General features: G+C 50.3%; 1 protein-coding gene across 8 annotated transcripts in view; it reads left to right on the top strand.

Moving 5' to 3' along the window:
• Positions 1-19,100, top strand: part of KDM2B (lysine (K)-specific demethylase 2B) — a 95,049-nt gene that overhangs the window by 7,170 nt on the left and 68,779 nt on the right. For 7 of the 8 annotated variants that reach the window (XM_014547050.1, XM_014547042.1, XM_014547041.1 and 4 more), the window contains 4 exons: positions 1,693-1,771; positions 3,638-3,684; positions 12,889-13,067; positions 13,235-13,341. In XM_014547050.1, coding sequence (XP_014402536.1) covers positions 1,693-1,771; positions 3,638-3,684; positions 12,889-13,067; positions 13,235-13,341 — 412 coding nt within the window. The remainder of the gene's footprint in view (positions 1-1,692; positions 1,772-3,637; positions 3,685-12,888; positions 13,068-13,234; positions 13,342-19,100) is intronic. The other variant, XM_014547045.1, reaches the window with a different exon arrangement.

The raw sequence follows: 19,100 nt of genomic DNA, 5'->3' as shown, positions 1-19,100 counted from the left end.
AATTTCTGCAGCCTGCCTGGTTTTTCTGGGCATCTTTGCAATCCAGGGGCCATTCTCAACTTCATTTAAATTTCCTTAGCACAAATGGGATTTTAACTCTTCTCCTTTCTCCCCCCCTGGTACTGAGGAGTTGGCTGATCCTATGAGGAAACAATATGCAAACTCTTCCTAGCCATTTGTGAATTCTCTGCCTGCCTGGTTTTTCTGGGCATCTTTGCAATCCAGGGGCCATTCTCAACTTCATTTAAATTTCCTTAGCACAAATGGGATTTTAATTCCTCTCCTTTCTCCCCCCCTGGTACTGAGGAGTTGGCTGATCCTATGAGGAAACAATATGCAAACTCTTCCTAGCCATTTGTGAGGAATTCTCTGCCCGGGATCTCGGGCCTATTTGAGAAAGCTGAAGTGACCCTAGGGGTGGGCTATGGGGGGGTGTGTTCCCAAGGCAGGCAGAGGTTCCAGCAAGGGAGATTCCTTAAATCTGCTGTCCAAGCTCCTTTCAAAGGAGAGGGCCCTAGGGTTTTGGTAGTTCATTCAGATCTGGCCCCTGAAACTCGGGGGGAGGAGCTGCGAAACAGAAGGAGCCCTGAGCCCGGATTCAAAATAGAAGCTTCTTAAACTTCTCTGCCTTTAAATCCTTAGGAATCCTCATTCACTCTGAGCCCCTGGGGATCTGAGCTGCTAAGGTCAGGGCTTTCCCCAGCTCTGGTTTTGTTCTCTCCCTCTCGGAGCTGAGCTGCCTTGGCCTCCTCCCCCTCCAAGTGGCCCCGGGGAACTGTTTCGCTGGGGCAGGAGCTCCTGTGACCCGAGAGCTCTTCTGTCTCCCTTCTGATGCGCCAGGGAGGCCCTGTGCCCCTGTGGGTTGCTTCCCTTCCCTGAGGATTTGGGGATGTGAGAGTTTATCTTAGCCTCCCTCACCTCCAGAGTTAGGGTGCGGATTTGGGGGTCTGCACTAGACAAACCCCAGATGGAAAACTAGGCTGTGAATTTTCTTGGGGCCTCTCTGTGTCCCCTTCGCACAGCCTCCGCCTGGGGAGCATCCCTCTCGGTTATCCAGTTGGAGCAAGTATTGTGATGCTGCAGCAGAATTTCACTGTTAAGGCAACAAAGCGGTGCCCAGTTCCCTAGTTATTTTGGCACCAAATACACAGTTTCCAGGGAAACCGACTTTTCCCCCCCTCCCCTTGACTATACAGGATATTACAATAAGATCTTCCCCGATGCTCAGCTACAATGAGAATCCTCCTCCCAGCCTCCTCTCTGGGCCTTCAGATCCTCCCAGGTGGCATTCTTCAATTTTGCAGCCCCTTTACTTTCTGAGCTCAGCTGGGGATGAGCTTCTCTGTCCCTCTGTCTCAGCACGAGCCGGGGCTCCTGTGTGGGGCTCTTTCCTGAGTCTCCCTCCCCAACCCTCGCCATCCTTGAGCTCTTCATTGACAAGTTCTGACCCGTGGGGCATGCCGGGAATGACTGAGTAGGCAGAGGAGCTGGTCATTGGCATGGCTTCTCCTAGACTTCGCTTAATCCATTTCCCTGTCATTTTCCAGGGAGCTTTTGCTCTGGAGCTGGTGTCTGCCTCTAGTGTAACCCCTGCCCCTTCCTCCATCATTTTTCTTCTCCTAACCAACTGACTGTGGTTCCTTTGCTCCTTCATGACTTCACCAGCTTGTTTTAATTCCAATATCCAAACAGATTTCAACTATGAGTACGTGCAGAGAGAAGCTCTCAGGGTTCCCTTGATATTTCGAGAAAAGGATGGACTGGGAATTAAGTAAGTTGCTGAAACTAATTGCTCCCCCTCCTCACCCCGGTCTCCCTCCCTAACACAGTTTATACCTTGGGATGGATTTCTCGTAGCATTTGCTCCATCCATCTTTCATCACGAGGAAGGCTCTTTCTTCAGTATCTGGGGGATATAGTATCTCCTTGTTCAAGACCTGGCAAAGGGGAAAAACTCTAAAGATTGGTCTTTTTCAGAGAAGTTGGGGAAAGGAGATAGGGTGCTCAAACAGTGTTGACTTTTCCCCCTGATCCACCCCAGTTAACACACAGTGACTTCCTTAAAGAGAGTGTGCCTCCTGCCCCAAATTAGGAAACTGAGGCAGGGCCTGGACTGGGAAGGGCTTGGCCAGCCTCTAAGCCCCAGACAGGGCACCCAGGTAAATATATCTTTTTAAAAAATATATGTTTTTATTGATTATTAGAGAGAGGAAGGAAGAGGGATAGAAAGATCAATGACAGAGAAACATCGATCGGCTGCCCCCTGCACAACCCCCACTGGGGATGGAGCCCACAACCCAGGCATGTGCCCTGACTGGGAATCGAACCGGTGACCTCTTGGTCCATGGTTTGACGTTCAACCGCTGAGCCACACCAGCAGGGCACTTGGGTACATATTTCTACTTAGACTCCCACTGTGTGGGAATTGGTCTGTTTCTGTGGAGGACGGGTTCCTAGGAGACTAGCCCCCTGTCTCCCTTTCTGAGCCTGCCCAGCACCTGCCTCCTCACTGGGACTTGTTTGGTTTACTTTCTCTTGGAGACCTGTCAGGGCTCCAGGTCGGGAGACATCTGGGAGGCAGCCTGGAAGAACAGGTTTCCGCCCCTTGGGCAGGGGTGGGGAGGAGGCTGAGGGTGTCATCTTAGCCTGCTGCCCTCTCCAGCATCGACGGCTGCCAGACTTGCTCAAGCCTCTCATTCCTATGGATTGAAATGAAACCTGCAGCATCATTGTTAATTAATAGTGAATGTCACCATAATCATTATCGCCCCCTTGCCATATCCCTTGGTATATGGAGTTGGTATAGTGAGTGTGCCTCCCCCCTCTAAACTTAGAGGGGTCCCTCCTACCCTCTATAAAACTCATTATGCAGAATGTTTTTTAGAGGGAGACACACAGAGAGGGGTACCCACACTAAAAGAAACGGGTTTGAATGCCCAGCTCTGGCTCTTACCGTTGACACTACCCTTCAGACTTCCCTGAAAAAGTGGGCGGACAGTGGATGTCCCCTTTTTTCTGTAGCGGTGTGAGTTTAGGAGTCAGGGAGTGTGTGCGGGTTTGGTGTGCCCATTGGTATGAGAAAGGGGCTCAGCAGTAACCCTCCCTTGACCAGCTGGTCATCACCCTCCCTCTGGGTTGTCTCAGTTTGGGTTCCCAAAATGAGAGCAAGGACCCAGCCCAGCTGGCGTGGCATCAACCTATGAAATCAGGAAGTCACGGTTTGATTCCCAGTCAGGCAGCCGATCCATGATTCTCTCTCATCATTGATATTTCCATCTCTCTCCCTTCCTCTCTGAAATCAGTAAAGATATTTTTTTTTTAAATGAGAGCAAGCCCTAGCTGGTTTGGCTTAGTGGATAGAGCGTTGGCCTGTGGACTGAAGGGTCCCGGGTTCGATTCCCATCAAGGGCACATGCCCGGGTTGTGGGCTCAATCCCCAGCAGGGGGCATGCAGGAGGCAGCTGGTCGATGATTCTCTCTCATCATTGATGTTTCTATTTCTCTCTCCCTATCCGTTCCTCTCTGAAATCAATTAAAAATATTTTTTAAAAATGAGAGCAAGTTCCCCTTGCCCCCAGAATTGGGTTGAACTCTCTGGTTTCTGGCTTCTCATCAATGTCTGCTCCTCATTTTCTAGGATGCCTGACCCTGACTTCACAGTCCGAGATGTCAAACTCCTAGTGGGTAAGTTGCTTGCTGTGTGTGGCTCAGAGATGCTGAAGTAGGGAGGGGGAGAAAGGGAAGGAGGCCAGACCACCTGCCTGCTTAGGTTTTAACTGCCTCTGACAACAAAGTCCCCGGCGGGAGGAGGCAGGAGCAGGTGTGAGCTGCAACCGCGTCATTGTGGGGAACAGGTCAGGTTGCAAAGTCCTAAGAAGCTGGATCCGAGGGTGTTTGCCAGTGCGCAGTTTGACGAGGCTGATTTGGGCCCTAGCCTCCAGCCTGGGTGTCAGCGACTCAGTCTTCAATCCCTCCTTCGAGTTTGCTTAGGAGTTGCAGGGTAACTTTCGGCGTGCTTTATGACCCCTGGAAGACTTTCAGACTTCCCGGAGGAGGGATTGTTCATTCTTTCCTGCTTCCTCAGGGCTCCAGGCAGGTCTGGGGCGGGCTGGCCGCTGATTGCCCAGCAAATGCTGATTAAGGCCCTGAGCACCTGCCGAGTAGCTGCTCACTGAGAGCTCCCGACTCCCGGTGGGCCAGGTAGCAGGCGGCATTTCAGATTTCACAGGAAGTCGTTCGATCAGTCCATCCTTTCCAGACGTGTTTCTCAAGTAGCTCCTGAATGGCAGGCAAGTTCAGAGCTGTGACCATGACAGACAAGATCCCTGCCCTCGTGGTTGGAGTGATGGGCAATAAAGTAGTCAACAGTTTTGTTTTGTTTTAAAATAACTTTTATAGACATTTTTCAGAAGTCAACTGTTTTTAAAAATATGTATCATTTGAAGGGTGACAAAGGCTAAGGAGAAGTAAATCAGAGTAATGAGATGAAGCATGATGGTGCTTTAATTTTTTTTTTTTAATTTATTAATTGTAGTGAGAGAGTAAGAGAGAGAGAGAGAGAGAGAGAGAGAGAGAGAAAGAGAAACATTGATTTGTTGTGCCGTTTATTTATGCACGCATTCATTGGTTGTTTCTTGTATGTGCCCTGACAAGGGATATTGGGACGATGCTCTAACCAACTGAGCTACCCGGCCAGGGCCTATATGATGGTGTTGTAGATGGGAGGTATTCAGAGAGGGCCTGGGTAGTGGTGGTGTGAGGGCATTTGGACAGAGATCTGACTGATGAGAAGCCAGCTGTGGGAAAGACCTTTCTAGACGGTGGGATGAGCAAAGGCAAAGGTCAGGAAGTGTGGGAGGAACAGAAAGAGCGAGGGGGAAAGTAGCATGAGAAGGGAGAGATCACAGGGTCAGGTTCATCTAGGGTTAAACATTTTTCCAAATATTGAGATAAAATTCCCATACCATAAAATTTGGGGTGTACAATCCAATGGCTTGCAGTATATTCACAATGTTGTGCAACCATCACCACAACCTTATTCCAGAACATTTCTGTCACCCCCAAAATAAACCCTGTACCTCCCAATTCCTTTCTGCCTCTATCTGCTTTTTGCCTCTATGGGTTTATCTATTTGGACATTTCATATGAGTGGAATCATATATGTGCTCCTTTATGTCTGGCTTCTTTCTCTGAGCATCATGTTGTCACGGTATATCCACATTGTAGCAGGTGTCAGTACCTCATTCCTTTTCATGACTGAATAATATTCCATTGTATGGACAGACCACATTTTGTTTATCCATTCTTCAGTTGGCGGGCATTTTGGTTGTTTCTAGTTCTTAGCTATTATGAATAATGCTGCCATGAATATTCATGTACAAGTCTTGTGTGGGCAAACGGTTTTATTTCTCTTGAGTATTTAGCTAAGAATGGAATTGCTGGGTCATTCGGTGACTATATTTAACCTTCTGAGAAACTGCCAGACTGTTTTTCAAAGCAGCTGCACCATTTTACATTCCTATTAGCAAAGTATGAGGGTTCCAATTTCTCCACATCTTCGCAAACACTTGTCATTGTCTGTCTTTTTGATGAGAGCCATCCTAGTGGGTGTGAAGTGGTGTGATCGGATTGAAGTTTTGTAAGAGCCCACTCTGGTGGCTGCGTGGAGGATGAAGACAGCTGACGGGTGGGTGTGTCAGATAATCCAGCGTGAATAATTGATCCCAAAGTGTGTCATCGGATACTCAGAAGGGAGGCCGGATCTGCTGGAAGGAGATGGCACGGATGACAGAAGGATCTCGGCTAATTGTCAAGGCCTTGCTCAAAGGATAGATTTTTCTTATAGGGGGGATTAATGGTGATGGGAAAAAATAAACAACAACAAAGCGATGTTTTTAAAAGCAGGGATTCCAGAAGTGCTGAAGGAAGTGAAAATCAGAGCTAAAGGGAGCAAACTTCCCAACGGTGGGCAGATGGGATGATGGACCCTATAAATCAAGCCTTGGCCCAGGCAACCCGCTCTGGTGCCTCAAACCAGCCCCAGCCTTTGCTGTTAAACAGCCCTGGTTTGAGGTCCCACTTTGTTAGTTGATGGGTGATTTGGGAAAAGCTACTTAACCTCCCTAAGCCTCAATTTCCTCATCTGCAAAGTGGAGCTAATTGGCTAATCGCAGAATCTGCCTCAAGGAAGGACCCTCTACAAGAATGAATGCATACTCAGAATTATGCTGGATGATGAGTGCTCAGTAAATGGTCCCCGTTATTCTGTATTATAAATGCAGGACATTGGGCTGATGAGATGCTCTTTATGAACAAGGATTAAAGCCAGATTCTCAAATCTGGGGTTCAGGCAACATCACTGTCTTACCGACATCGCTTTTGGCCCTTTTGAGGAATTTTCAAGTCCTTGGCGGTTTCATTATGGTCTGGTGTGTCCAGGCCGCCTCTTCTCTCCCTGAGGCTCATTCTTCCCACTGTGGAAGCAAATCAATGGTTCCTATGCCCTTGCCAGCTCTTGGAAAGTCTAGGATGGCAAAGAAGGCAGGACTGGTAATACCTGCACAGCCTCTCCTGGCATTTCTGTGATGATCAAATGATCGGTGAATATCAAAGTGCTTTGTAAAGCTGTAGTGAGCTCTGGTGCCGTGAGGGAGGCCTGTAATTGTGGGTGGCATGGGGTGTTACTATGCCCATCGTAGTGCACACAGACATCCAGAGAGCGGCGACGGGACACCTTTGTCATAGCAACTGAAGTGATAAGTGTAACTCCAGCTGGCCTAACCAAAACAGAATGAGTTCAAGGGGTGTCTTGATCTGGGTGCTTCAAGAAGATCTCAAGAAGTTGACGCATATTTTTCCTTCCTGCTTCCTCTTTCTTTCTGCTTCATTCTTTGGCAAGCTTTTCCCCATGTGGTGGCAGAGTTGGGGAGCCAGCAGCTCCAGGCTTCCGTCCTGCCAGCTCAGGGTCCTCCTCCCCAACCTCTTAGTAATTCCATCAGATGTCTCTGCATGGGCTCTGATGGGCTTAGCACACCCCACCCAGCAGAACCACGTGCACTGGGCATAGGAAGGAGGAACTCTCCAGGGTCGCTGGGCAATAGGAACATGCCCCTACCACACATGGGAGTTCTGCTTTGGAGTGCGGTGTACGGGGGAGGCTGGCCCACCCCTTCCAGATAGTGTGGGATCTCAGTCTCTGTCTTCCAGCCTCCTGCCCCCTCCCCAGGTCACTGAGGATTGAGATGGCCTACAGCAATGGGGTCTTGCATATTATCTCTTTCTGACTGGGACCCATGACCTCCTGGTTCGTAGGTCAACGCTCAACCACTGAGCCACTCCAGCCAGGTGCATATTATCTCTTTATTGTATTTCTCTCTACTGAGGATGCCCAAGCCAACTGATGTCTTCTTTGGCCCTTTTTCTTAAAAAAATTTCAGGATAAATCACCTCATTCAATATTCGTTTATTCTTTTAATTATAGAAATAATCACCTATCTTTTATTAGATATTTACCATATGGCCGCATTTTGTCCTCACCAATAATCATATAAAGTAAGTGCTGTTGTTCACTGTTGCAGAGGGGGGATCTGAGGCTCAGAGGGAACAAGCCACACAGATGGGGTCAGTGAAGCCAGGCCCTGACCCCAGCTATGGGTGTTTCCAAAGCCCATGCTTTTGCTTTTATGTTTACAAAGTGCTTTCGGTAATTGTGGCAGGTCCCTAGGCCAGGTCTTCTTCTCTCCACCTTCCAGATGAGGAAACTGAGGCCCAGCAAGGTTCAGGGATATGCCCAAGGCCTCACTGCTGGGAATTGGAGAGTGGGATTTGACCCTCGGCCAGTGCTCTTGCCTCTGTGAAAGACTCACACGGAGAGAATTTAAAAAAACAACAATCCAGCCTGGCTGGTGTGACTCAGTGGTTGAGCATCGACCTATGAACCAGGAAGTCACGGTTTGATTCCCAGTCGGGGCACATGTCGGGGATGCGGGCTCGATCCCCAGTGTGGGGCGTGCAGGAGGCAGCCGATCAATGATCCTCTCTCATCATTGATGTTTTTTACCTTTTAAAAAAATATATATATTTTTATTGATTTCAGAGAGGAAAGGAGAGGGAGAGAGAGATAGAAACATCAGTGATGGGAGAATCTTGATTGTCTGCCTCCTGAACGCCCCCTACTGGGGATCGAGCCCACAACCTAGGCATGTGCCTTTGATGGGAATCGAACCTAGGACCTTTCAGTCCGCAGGCCGACACTCTATCCATTGAGCCAAACTGATTAGGGCCCTTTCTTTTTTTAAAATATATTTTTATTGATTTCAGAGAGGAAGGGAGAGGGAGAAACATCAATGATGAGAGAGAATCATTAATCAGCTGCCTCCTGCACACCCCCTACTGGGGATTGAGCCCACAACCCACACATGTGCCCAGTCCTGGAATTGAACTGTGACTTCCTGGTTCATAGGTCAATGCTCAACCTGAGCCACCCCGGCTGGGCTCATCATTAATGTTATCTATCTCTTTCTCTCTCTTCCTCTCCCTTCCTCTCTGAAATTAATAATAATAAAAAAATATTTTTTAAAAAGCACTGCGAAAGAAATCAGAAACTTGAGGATGATAAAGAAGGTTCCAGAACCATGAAGAGGGCCAGTTGCGTGCACTCTCTGAAAAGCAGGCTGGGGGGAGTTTGGGGTCAGGGCCCATGTGTGCTTCATATTAGTGTTCAAGGTCACCTTGAAGCCTCTCCCCGGCTCTGAGCCTGTGACTCTTAGAACTGACTGATGGAGCCTTCAAAGCAGGGCCAGGGGGCCACGGATTAATTTCTGCAGCTGGAATTTGTTGGATGTGTGTGTAGCCTGTGAGCCCAGAAACCAATGAGACTTGGGAACAGGGGAGGGGAGGAGGAGGGAGAGACAGGGGGCTGAGCTGTTGGCCTACTTAGAAATGCCAGGCCCCGCAGCTCCCAAGTGGAAAATTTCTCCTGGAACCCATTGCCTTCGTGGGCTGGAGAGTGCCCGCACTGTGGGTCCCTTGCAGGCTCCAAAGGGCAGCTTGTCCTTGTCACCTGCTCCAGGGGTGGCTGTCCCCAAAGCTTGGAGGACCGCATTCCATTTTAGTACTGATCTGTCCCTTCTGTCCCTACAGGCATTTGCTGGGCTTCCTGCTCAGAGACAGGGCACTTGTACCAGCTCTCCTTTGCCACCCGTGGCAGAGCCGACTGGGAACCTGAGAAGCCGGAGTGCCAGTTCTTAATCCCCCAGCTCAGACCGAAAGAGACTGGCAGGCCCCAAGTGTCCCCCGTGACTCCTCTGGGTCTCTTCTGCCTCCTACCTTCCCCCATTTCACATCTAAGGGATCTGATCTGAGGATTTAAGAACTGGGCTAAAAGTCAGTGCGGCTGCCCTGGAAGAGGACCCACAAATGACCTAACCCAGTGGTTTTCAAAGGGGAAATCCCGAGAATCTGGATGTGAATTCTGAGCACCCCCGCCTCCCACCCACTTCAGCCTGAGCCCTTGTTTTTGTTTATGCATTTGGCTCTTGTCAGAGCTTCTGTTTGAAGAAGAAAGAGTTTTGTGGCAACCAAAAATAAAGTGTAAAGGTCAACTACTTCCTGTCTTCACACACGAGGCAGTTGAGGCCTAGAGCAGGGTCAGTCGGGGTGCCTGGGACTGAAACTCAGCCCAGGGCTCTTGGCACTGTCCCAGGTGCCCTCGACACACCCACGACTCATTCTGTGACCTCCTGTGGGCTGTCACTAACCGAGGAACAAGTCAGGCACCTGTGCTTCTAACATGGTTCTTCAAGGGAGAATAAAATAGCTGGAATAGGCTCTGGCTGGCGTGGCTCAGTAGTTAGGGTCGTCGGCCCACTCGCCAAAGGGTCCCTGGAATTCTGGATGCAATCGGCTGATGGCTGTGCCTACCTGTGTGCCTATCGACATGCCGGCACTTCTCAGAAGTGTGGCATGTTCGTTATCTCATTTCAGTCCCAGGACAACCTCATGGGCCGGCTACCACTTTTGCCTCGGTGTAGTAACTGATCCTCAGAGAAGCTAAGAGGCCCAGCTGAGGTTTGAACCCGTGAAGTCTTTGCTTAATCACTGCATTGTGTCGATAGGGACAGCTGAGCTCTAGGCCTTTGGTGCTGACTTGCTCTAACCTCTAGGGGTGTGCTTCCCATCACCTGCCTGCCAGCAAACCCCCTTCCCAGGCAGGCGTGACCTTGAGCAAGGTTAGGGAAGAGAGGCAGGGAGGTAGGAGGCTGGCAGAGCAGCAAGGGTTTGGGGGGCCTGTTCTGCCCCCACCTCCCAGACTCTTAACAGCAGGCTCTTTGCCAGGTGGGCTTTCCAGAAAAGCTGAGCAGAGCCCACCTGTTCCAGGCGCCCTGGTAAGGAGCCAGCACGGCCAAGAACACACCAGAATTTCCAGCAAAGTTCAGGGATGCCCCCTGGTGGATCTGCACTCCCAACGCAGAACTAAAGCTCTTCTCCCAGCCTTCCCAGGATCCCTGGGTGCCAGCAGCCAGCCACTGAAGATGGCCAGGTCATTTTTCGAGCTCAGCTCGAGATTCCGTGTTGCATAGGATGGGTTAGGGGTCGGGGATGGGATGGGGGATGAGCATTCCATAGAATTGGGTTCAAATCCCACCTCTGCTGCTCGCTAACTGGGCATTTTGGGGCAAGTTAGTTGTCCAAGCCTCAGTGTCTCATCCATCAAATGTGTATAATTGAAGTTCCACCTCACAGAACTCTTACCTCAATTAACTTAAGATAACCTGTGTAGAGAGCTTGCCTGTGCTGGCGTGCTCAATAAATATTAACTATTCTAATTGGCAGAAAGACTATGTTCTGGGGGAACTTGAGCCAATCGCACCTGTCTCCAGACCTTGGTTCCCTCATTAGTAAGACAGGAACAGTCCTAATTAGCTTCTGGGGTGGTGGTGAGAACTAGCTATTGAATGCAAAAGATAGTAACCCCCAAGTTCTTTTATGCGCTTAAGGAATTACTCTTTTTTAAAAAATATTTCTATTGATTTTTACAGAGAAAGGAAGAGAGAGGGAGAGAGAAAGAGAAACATCTGTCTGAGAGTGGAACATGGATGGGCTGCCTCCTGCACGCCCCCAGGTGGGGATTGAACCTGCAACTTGGGCATGTGCCCTGACTGGGAATTGAACCTGCAGCCTTCCAGTGCACGGGACAATGCCCAATCAACTGAGCCACACCGGGGCTTAAGGCGTTACTTTTATTATTCACTTCCAACCAGGTGAAAGGCACTATGTGTTTATTCAACAAATACTGACCACAGGCCTGTCATGGGCCAGACTTTGTGTGTAGACTCTGTGTGTTTGCAGCAGTGAACAGATGGGGAATACTGTGCACATCAGAGTGTAAGCCCCATGAGGGTTTTTGTCTAGTTCAAGGGTCTGCAAACTTTCTCGGTAAAGAGCCAGAGAGTAAGTATGTATCTCAGGCTTTGCCCGGCCGTTGTAGCTTGGAAACAGTCGGAGATATGTGAGTCAATGAGTGGGGGCTGTATGCCCATAAAACTTCATATATGGACCCAGAAATGTGAATTTCATGTAATTTTCATATCAAAAAATATTATTGATTGTGGGCCATACAGGAATCAGTGGCGGACCCATTTATTGCTTAGTTGAGTCTTTATTCTCGGGGTAGCTTTGAACATGGTTTTTCTCCTCTGGTCGACACATTTCTAAGCCTCCATACACTGTATATTTGTCACAGCTAACAGTGGGCTTCTCATTCCAGTCCTGACAGACAGGAGGTATGAGCATGGAGTTGGCAGTCTGCTTTGTGTCTTTCTCCCCTTCGAAATGCGTCCACTTAGCTTCAAGTGTTGCTTCTGCCTTGGCTGGGATTCCCATTTTACAGATGGGGAAGTAGAGTCCCCGGAAAGGTCATGATTTCCTTAGGGTTTGTGGCCAGTGGTGGCCCCAGGGCTAGCAGTAGTGGCCCTGTCTCCTAATTCAGAGCTTGTCCCCTTCTCTCCCAGAGCTCGCTGCTAAGATGAAGGTTGGGCTTTCCTGAGGAGGGGCACACACTCTCTGTAGTTCCGTCATTCATAGGAGAAGGCCTGTGTCACATGCTGTACAGGACAGCCTACATTCATCGTTTATTTTTTCCATAATAAACTGGGTGCCAAGTTCCTTAGATACGTGGGGTAAAGGTGTGAACAAGACAGAGAAGACTCCTGCCCTCACGATGGTTGCCGAGTAGTAGGGAAGAAAGAGCAGACAAAGAAACGAATTTAAGAGTTGTGATTAGTGCCGGGGAATAACGGAGGGACCCATTCATTTATGCACCAGACACAGTGCCGAGGACTTCTGTAATCACCGTCTGGCTTAATCCTCACAACTAGCCTATAAGGAGAGATGGCAGGATGAGGACATGGCTGGTCAGAGACGTCGAGTAACTTTCTTGGCTTCACAGATCAGGGAGGGGGACCACAAAACAGCTAATTATCTGTTGAAGTCCTATCCTTAAATTAACAGAAAGGCCTTGAGTGCCATGCCAAGGATTATTTGGTTGGCAGTGGGGAACCCTCTCTGATGGTTTTAAGCAGAGAGAGGAGTGTCCATGGTCAGGTGTCTGTCTTAGAAAGCTCATACTGGCAGCGGTATGGAGGATGGGGGGGGGCGGGCGGTGTAGTTGGAAGACAGCAGCAATGGTGGACTGGATTAGAGAGGAACGGTGGTGGTGGAGGAAGCAGATGGATTGGAAAGATTGACTAAGGGGAATGGACATGGCGTAGGGGGAGGCATATGGGGGAACCCTGGAGGAGGAGGAGGAGGTTTTGTTTCATGGGGGCTCCCAAGTAGGATCTGGCCCCCAGGAGGCGGGAGCTACCAGCTTGTGGATTCTGCCCCTAGGCAGCCGGCGGCTGGTGGACGTGATGGATGTGAACACTCAGAAGGGCACAGAGATGAGCATGTCCCAGTTTGTGCGATACTACGAGACACCCGAGGCTGAGCGGGACAAGCTGTACAACGTCATCAGCCTGGAGTTCAGCCACACCAAGCTGGAGCACCTGGTCAAGCGTCCCACTGTGGTAGGTAGGCCCCTGGCCGCGGTTCCCTCCCGGACACCGTCCACCTCCTGCCCTCGCCCTGCCCCCACCGCAGGCCTGGGGAGAGGTAGGGGGAATGCCGGGGACAGGAGGAAGGGGTTGAGGTGATTTGGGAGCCCAGCAAGTGCTGACGGGGGTCTGGCTTTCAGGTAGACTTGGTGGACTGGGTGGACAACATGTGGCCGCAGCACTTGAAGGAGAAGCAGATGGAAGCCACAAACGCCATTGCAGAGATGAAGTACCCGAAAGTGAAGAAGTAAGACTGCTCGCTGGCAGCGGGAGCTGGGAGGGGTGACTCCCGGCCGTGGGGGGAGGAGGGAGGGGCTGGAAGTGAGCCTCCCATGATGCCACAGCGCCGATGAGATGGGAGGGATGGTGTGGGCAGGTTGGCACCTTGCTTCCCTGGAATCCAGAGGGTCTGCGTCCTGCTCTGGGGCTGCAGTCTCCTTCCAGATGGTCCATTGGCCTTGCTGCCAGCTGTCCCCAGGGGATGTGACCTGAGGAGCAGGGAACTGTCTCTGTGCCCATGTGTATGTGCATGTGTGTGCACTCACATGTGTGTGTGTGCACACTTATCAAGTCTTTGTCAACTCAGAGTGGGTGTTTTTAGGGAGACCCGTGCCCCACAAACACTGCTTTTGCTGAGGGATGGGAAGGGTCCGAGTGTCCTTCTGCTTCTGGCTGTTGAGAGCAGGGCCTCTGATCCAGAAGAACCTTTCCTAGAACCCGGGAGCCACTTCCTCACCAGACGTCCCATGGACATTCCTCTGAGCGGGAGGCTGGCCCTGGGGAGGTGCCGACATCGGTTGCAGGGACCTCACTACAGGCACCGTGACCAGCAAGTCATGAGACCGATTGCTCATCACGGGCAGAGACCCTCTCCCTGCACGATGGAGCATTTGAGTAACGGACCCTTGGGAGGAGGAAGTCACCCTGGGGCTTCCGAAATGGGAAGCAGATGCTGGCTGTCCCAGGCAGGACTGTTGCTCTGGTTTCCTAGAAGAATTGGCTTTGGTGGCCCGAATCCATTAGCATCTTTCTGCTCAGCTCTGCTGCCAGGCGTACCCCCAGGAGCTTAGAGGCTGTGAACTTTTCATTCATTCTGTCCTTTATTCAGTGCACACTGAATGCGGACTCCGTGCCAGGCTTTGTAAGGGAGGCCAGCATGCTGGCCTTGGGCTTCTCAAGGTTTTGCTTTCAAGCTCTCTCTCTTTCTTTCCTTACTTCTCAGGCATTCTCCCTCCCCTCAAAGCTGAAGGCCCGTACACTCCTTGGATCTGGGCCCCATCAAAGGCAAATGGGCTCAAGGAGCCCCTGGGACAGGGAAGTAAAACGATGAACAAGACAAAAACCCCTACCCTCTGGGGGACATGCCATGGAAACAAGGGTTAAGGTGCAGCGCTCATGCCAGCAGAGGGAAACAGTCCAGGGAGGAATCCCTTTCGGCTGGTGGCTCTGGGAAGTCCTCTCAGAGGGGACATCAAACCCGGGCTTTAAAGGACAGAGGAGATGGGAGGGACCTGGGCAGGGATGGAGGTAGGGGAGTGCCAAGGGCCTGGAAGGAATCAAGAGGGTCAAGCCTCAGGAAAGAGTGTGGGTCTCAGAGATCAGAGGCAGATCTCGGCTCTTACTGATGGATTGATTATTCATTCATTCAGCATATATGTACTGAACATCTAATTGGTGCTGCCCTGGGAATGCAGCCGGGAGAAAATCCATGAGCTCCCTGCTCTCACAGAGCTTACAGTCTGTATGCTCATCTGAAGACAGACATTAATTCAGTAACCAGAGAAACAAGCGAAACTTGCAGCTGTGATGAGGCCACAAGGCAGAGACCCACTGAGCTAAGGGAGCATGTACCAGGGGGTCACCCGGTCAGGACAGCATCCCCAAGCTGGGGTCTGAAGGGAGAGGGGTTACTTAGGTGAAGAGGCTTTGAAGAGCTTTCCTGGTTGTGCAGAGAGCCCAGGTGGCAGGGCAGGGCGGGGCGGGGGGAGGACCCCAGGAAGGATGGCAGTGGGGTTGGGGATTGGGTGCAGGATGCTGCTGGTGGGGGGGAGGGTGCACCAGGGTGAACAGTCCCTGATGCGCCATAGGGCAGGGTCTGTATTTCTCCTAAGAGCAGTTGGAAACCTCTCTGAGATTTTAGGTCGAGGGGGATGTGTTCAGAGTTGCACTCTGCAAGGTCTCCTGCTGCTGTGTGAGTTGAAGGAGGTAGAGATAGAAGAATATGAGGAACCACTGCATTGTCTAGACAAGAGTGAAGGACGGGCCAGGGGCAGGAGAGCAGAGAACAAACTGGACACGTAGGAAGGTAAAATAGACAGCAGTGGGTGACACACAGGGTGGGGCAGAAGTAGGTTTACAGTTGTGAGTATGTGCAAGAGTTTATTCTTGTATTATTATTTATTAATTTTTGTACTATTTATTTGCAGTACAACTGTAGACCTACTTTTGCCCACCCCTGTCTATTTCAGTGACTTTATATCTACCTTGCCTCCCTGAGATATTTAGGGAAGGATTTAACTTGATTGAAAGATTCCTTTCCATAGTAAACTCTGTTAATACCTTGAGAATTCTATCTAATAACCAAAAAAAAAGGGCTTACACAGTTTTCCAGGACCATGTGTCTCCAGCCCATTGGCTAGATTGTGTGCCAAATAGATTGACAAACCCCGTCAGTGGCTGTGGAAACTCGTTAGAGGATTTGAACCTTGTTAGGAAGGAAATTGTCACCTTGGAGCTAGTCCATTTGTCTGAAAAGAATGCTGATTGCAGTTAATAAGCAAAGTCAAATCCCACGGTGGTGAAGTCCTCTGGGACTGTAGAATGGTTGTGTGGAATGTAATGGAACGGTGAGTTGTCCACCCAGGAACCAAGAGGTCACTGGTTGGATTCCCAGTCAGGGCACATGCCTGGGTTTCCGGCTCGATCCCCAGTGAGGGGCGTGCAAGAGAAAGTCAATCAATGATTCTCTCTCATCATTGAAGTTTCTATCTCTTTCTCCCTCCCCCTTCCTCTCTGAAATCAATAAAAATATATTAAAAAATATATTTTAAAAAAATCTAGCAGGTTAAAACAGTAAACATTACCTCACAGCCTGTGCAGGTCAGGAATCCAGGAGTGCTTTAGTGGTGTGGTTCTGGCTTGGATCTCTCATCAGCTCCTGTCAAGACAGCCCTGGGCTGCCATCATCTGAAGGCTTGACTGGGGCTGGGGGACCCGCTTCCACCTTGGCACCCTCGCATAGCTGTTGGCAGGAGGCCTCAGCTCCTCCCCATGTGGGCCTCTCCGCAGGGTTGCTTGAGTATCCTGGTGACATGGCAGCTGGTCCCCCAGAGGGAGCAGTTCGAGAGAGCGGGAGAGCCTTGTGAGGACTAATTTTGGAAGTTGCATGCTGTTTACTTCTGCATATTCTATTAATTAAAAGTGAGTCACCACATCTGGCCCACACTCAAGGGGAGGGGAATATGCTCTGCCTCTGAAAGGGAGGAGTATCAAAGGATTTGTGGACATGTTTTAAAGACTCCACAGTCTCCTAGGTCAGTGATTTTCAACCTTTTTCATCACGTCGAAATCACTGTCCTAGGTGTATGACATGGGCATATACCCTTTTCACTTTAGACTTCTAGGTATTATAACACATTGCGGAAGGAAATGAGCAAGTCTCTTCCTTCGTCATCTGCTATGGAACACACAGGACTGGCAAAAATGAGGTTTGCTGGAGTAATGGAGAGACGCTGTGGACTAAAAGTCCAGCAAAACAGGGTCCTGAATAATTGAGAGTTGACTGCATTTTTCTCCCCATGTACTTTCTGGGGATGGCGGGAAGAACTGGGGAAGTTTGGGGGTGCATACCTGAAACAGAGAGGATGAAAACGGGCACAGGCTCAGCCAGTTTCAGGGGCTGCCCTCTGCCACTCTGGTGACCATGGCAAGTCTTTCGTCTTCTCTTAGAGACTCAGTTTTCTCCCCTATGAAGTGGGGATCCTCTAGCCACTGCCCCCATCCCCCACCATGGGGAAGACTGAGCCTGCAGTGGATGCGAAATGTGGATGGGACAAGATGCTAATGCATGTCGTCTCCGGTAGCACACAGGGCTCCAGTGGCCATTGGAATTCCTACATCCTCTGCTTTTCCATCTCTCCCTCACATTTGCATAGGGCTTTAAAAATAAAAGTTAATCCTCACTCGAGGATATGTTTTTTATTGATTTTAGAAAGAGGAAGGGGGGAGAGAGAAACATTGATCTGTTGCCTTTCATACCTGCCCTGATTGGGGATTGAACCTGATACCCAGGCACGTGTCTGACCAGGAATCAAACTGGCAACCTTTTGGTACACCCTCTGCTTTTCTTTTTTCTCTTTTCTTTTAGCGGGGTGGGGGCGCTGGGGAGGGGGAGCAGGGCGGGGGCGCCGCCAGCCTCTGCTTTTCAATACACAGGACAACTCTCAACCAACTGAGCCACTCGCGCCAGGCTCTAGGACCTGATTTGACCCATGAGGGCCACTAGAGGTCCCCTGACTAGTTCAACAAATGGGGATGCCCAGTTCCAGAAGGGGGAAAGATTTATTAGTCCGACGTCACAAAGCTGATTAGAATAATAAATTTCAGGCCTTTTGCCATTTGCTGCACTTACACAGATGAGTCTGACATGGTTCCTGCCATCAAGGAGCTGAGGCATTTCTGACTAAAAACGTGATAATAATTCTCCCACGTGGACAGTTCATTTAACTCCACCTCTGTTTTGTGTGTGGCAAAGCCCTTGCTCAAGGACACCCACTCAATGACTGCTCAAGGTGGGGGGTAGGTCTTATAATTGTTACTTTTTCGTTTAAATAGGCAAAACATACATATGGTGAGAAATTCAGCCAGTTCCAAGGAGCTCACAGTCTAACCTCTCAGCAGGCCATCCCATGAACAACACCACTTTGAAATTACTTTAGATGTTCGCTTTCCTAAAATGGGGTTATGGGGTTGTTTTAAGGGTGAAAGGACATCATGTATGTAAATAGCTAATATTAGTACTTGATCATTGGACTTGGTAATTAATATTGGGGAGTTAATTAGCACTTGATAATTAATACTGGTGGGTAGCCCCAGTGGATGGAGTTTGGTCAAAGAAACTTGGTTGGAGAAGCTTGATTTCTGCTCCTGTAGGGAGTACAGCCGATGGTCACCTGCCCCCTTGTAAGGGTTTGGGGGAACGGTGTGGGGACAGGATGGGGGGAGGGCTGTGGCCCTGATGAGCATGCCCCGCAGGCTGGGACTTCTGATTTGAGCTGGACCAGCTCCTTCAGCAGGAAGTCAGTGGTGGAGGTTTAGCTGTAACTGCAGAGTCAGCTTCGTGAGAGTCTTGGGCTTCGCCAGGCAGGCCTGGGGAGAAGGACTGAGAAACGCCAAACCAGGCTCTTTGGATAAGCACCGCCAACCACTGGGGTGGTGACCAGGGTGAGTCACTACCTCCGAGCCTCTGCTTTCTCATCTGCTAAGTGGGGACAGTCCTGGGAGTGACCTCATAGGGCTGTGTGAGAATTGTATTAAGTCAAAGTACCATAGTGCCAGGTATGTGTGAACAGTATTTATCTCAGTGAATCCCCACAATACTTTTACCGTGTGGGGTTATAGAGCTACTACGGTAGGGGGAGGGGCAGCATTTTAGAATGTAGAGTTGAACTTCAGGTCACCTCCCTGCCCTTAGGAGGAGGAAATGGCTCAGAGAGGGGAAGTAAGTTGTCCCAGGTCACACAGCTTGTCTATCTTAGGGCCAGAGATGAATCCCTGGTTTCCGGACTGCCACCCCCTGGACCTGACACCCTTCCACCCCCAGCACCGATCATTTCTCTAGCTGTGCCCGCACGGGCACGTTTAAGGAAAGTGGGTTTGCTGGGCTGGCACCTCCAACACCAGGACAGAGTCCACGCTCCCTGGAAACGGGGGTGCGGGGGTTCCCACAGAACGGGGGTGGGCAGAGCTACCCGCGTGCTCCCACCCTGCCTGGGTGAGGGGGCGGCC

This window comes from Myotis brandtii, unplaced genomic scaffold (assembly GCF_000412655.1).
Source record: "Myotis brandtii unplaced genomic scaffold, ASM41265v1 scaffold463, whole genome shotgun sequence".
In the NCBI taxonomy this organism is placed as follows: Eukaryota; Metazoa; Chordata; class Mammalia; order Chiroptera; family Vespertilionidae; genus Myotis; species Myotis brandtii.
This window is presented reverse-complemented; position numbering and strand designations above follow the sequence as displayed.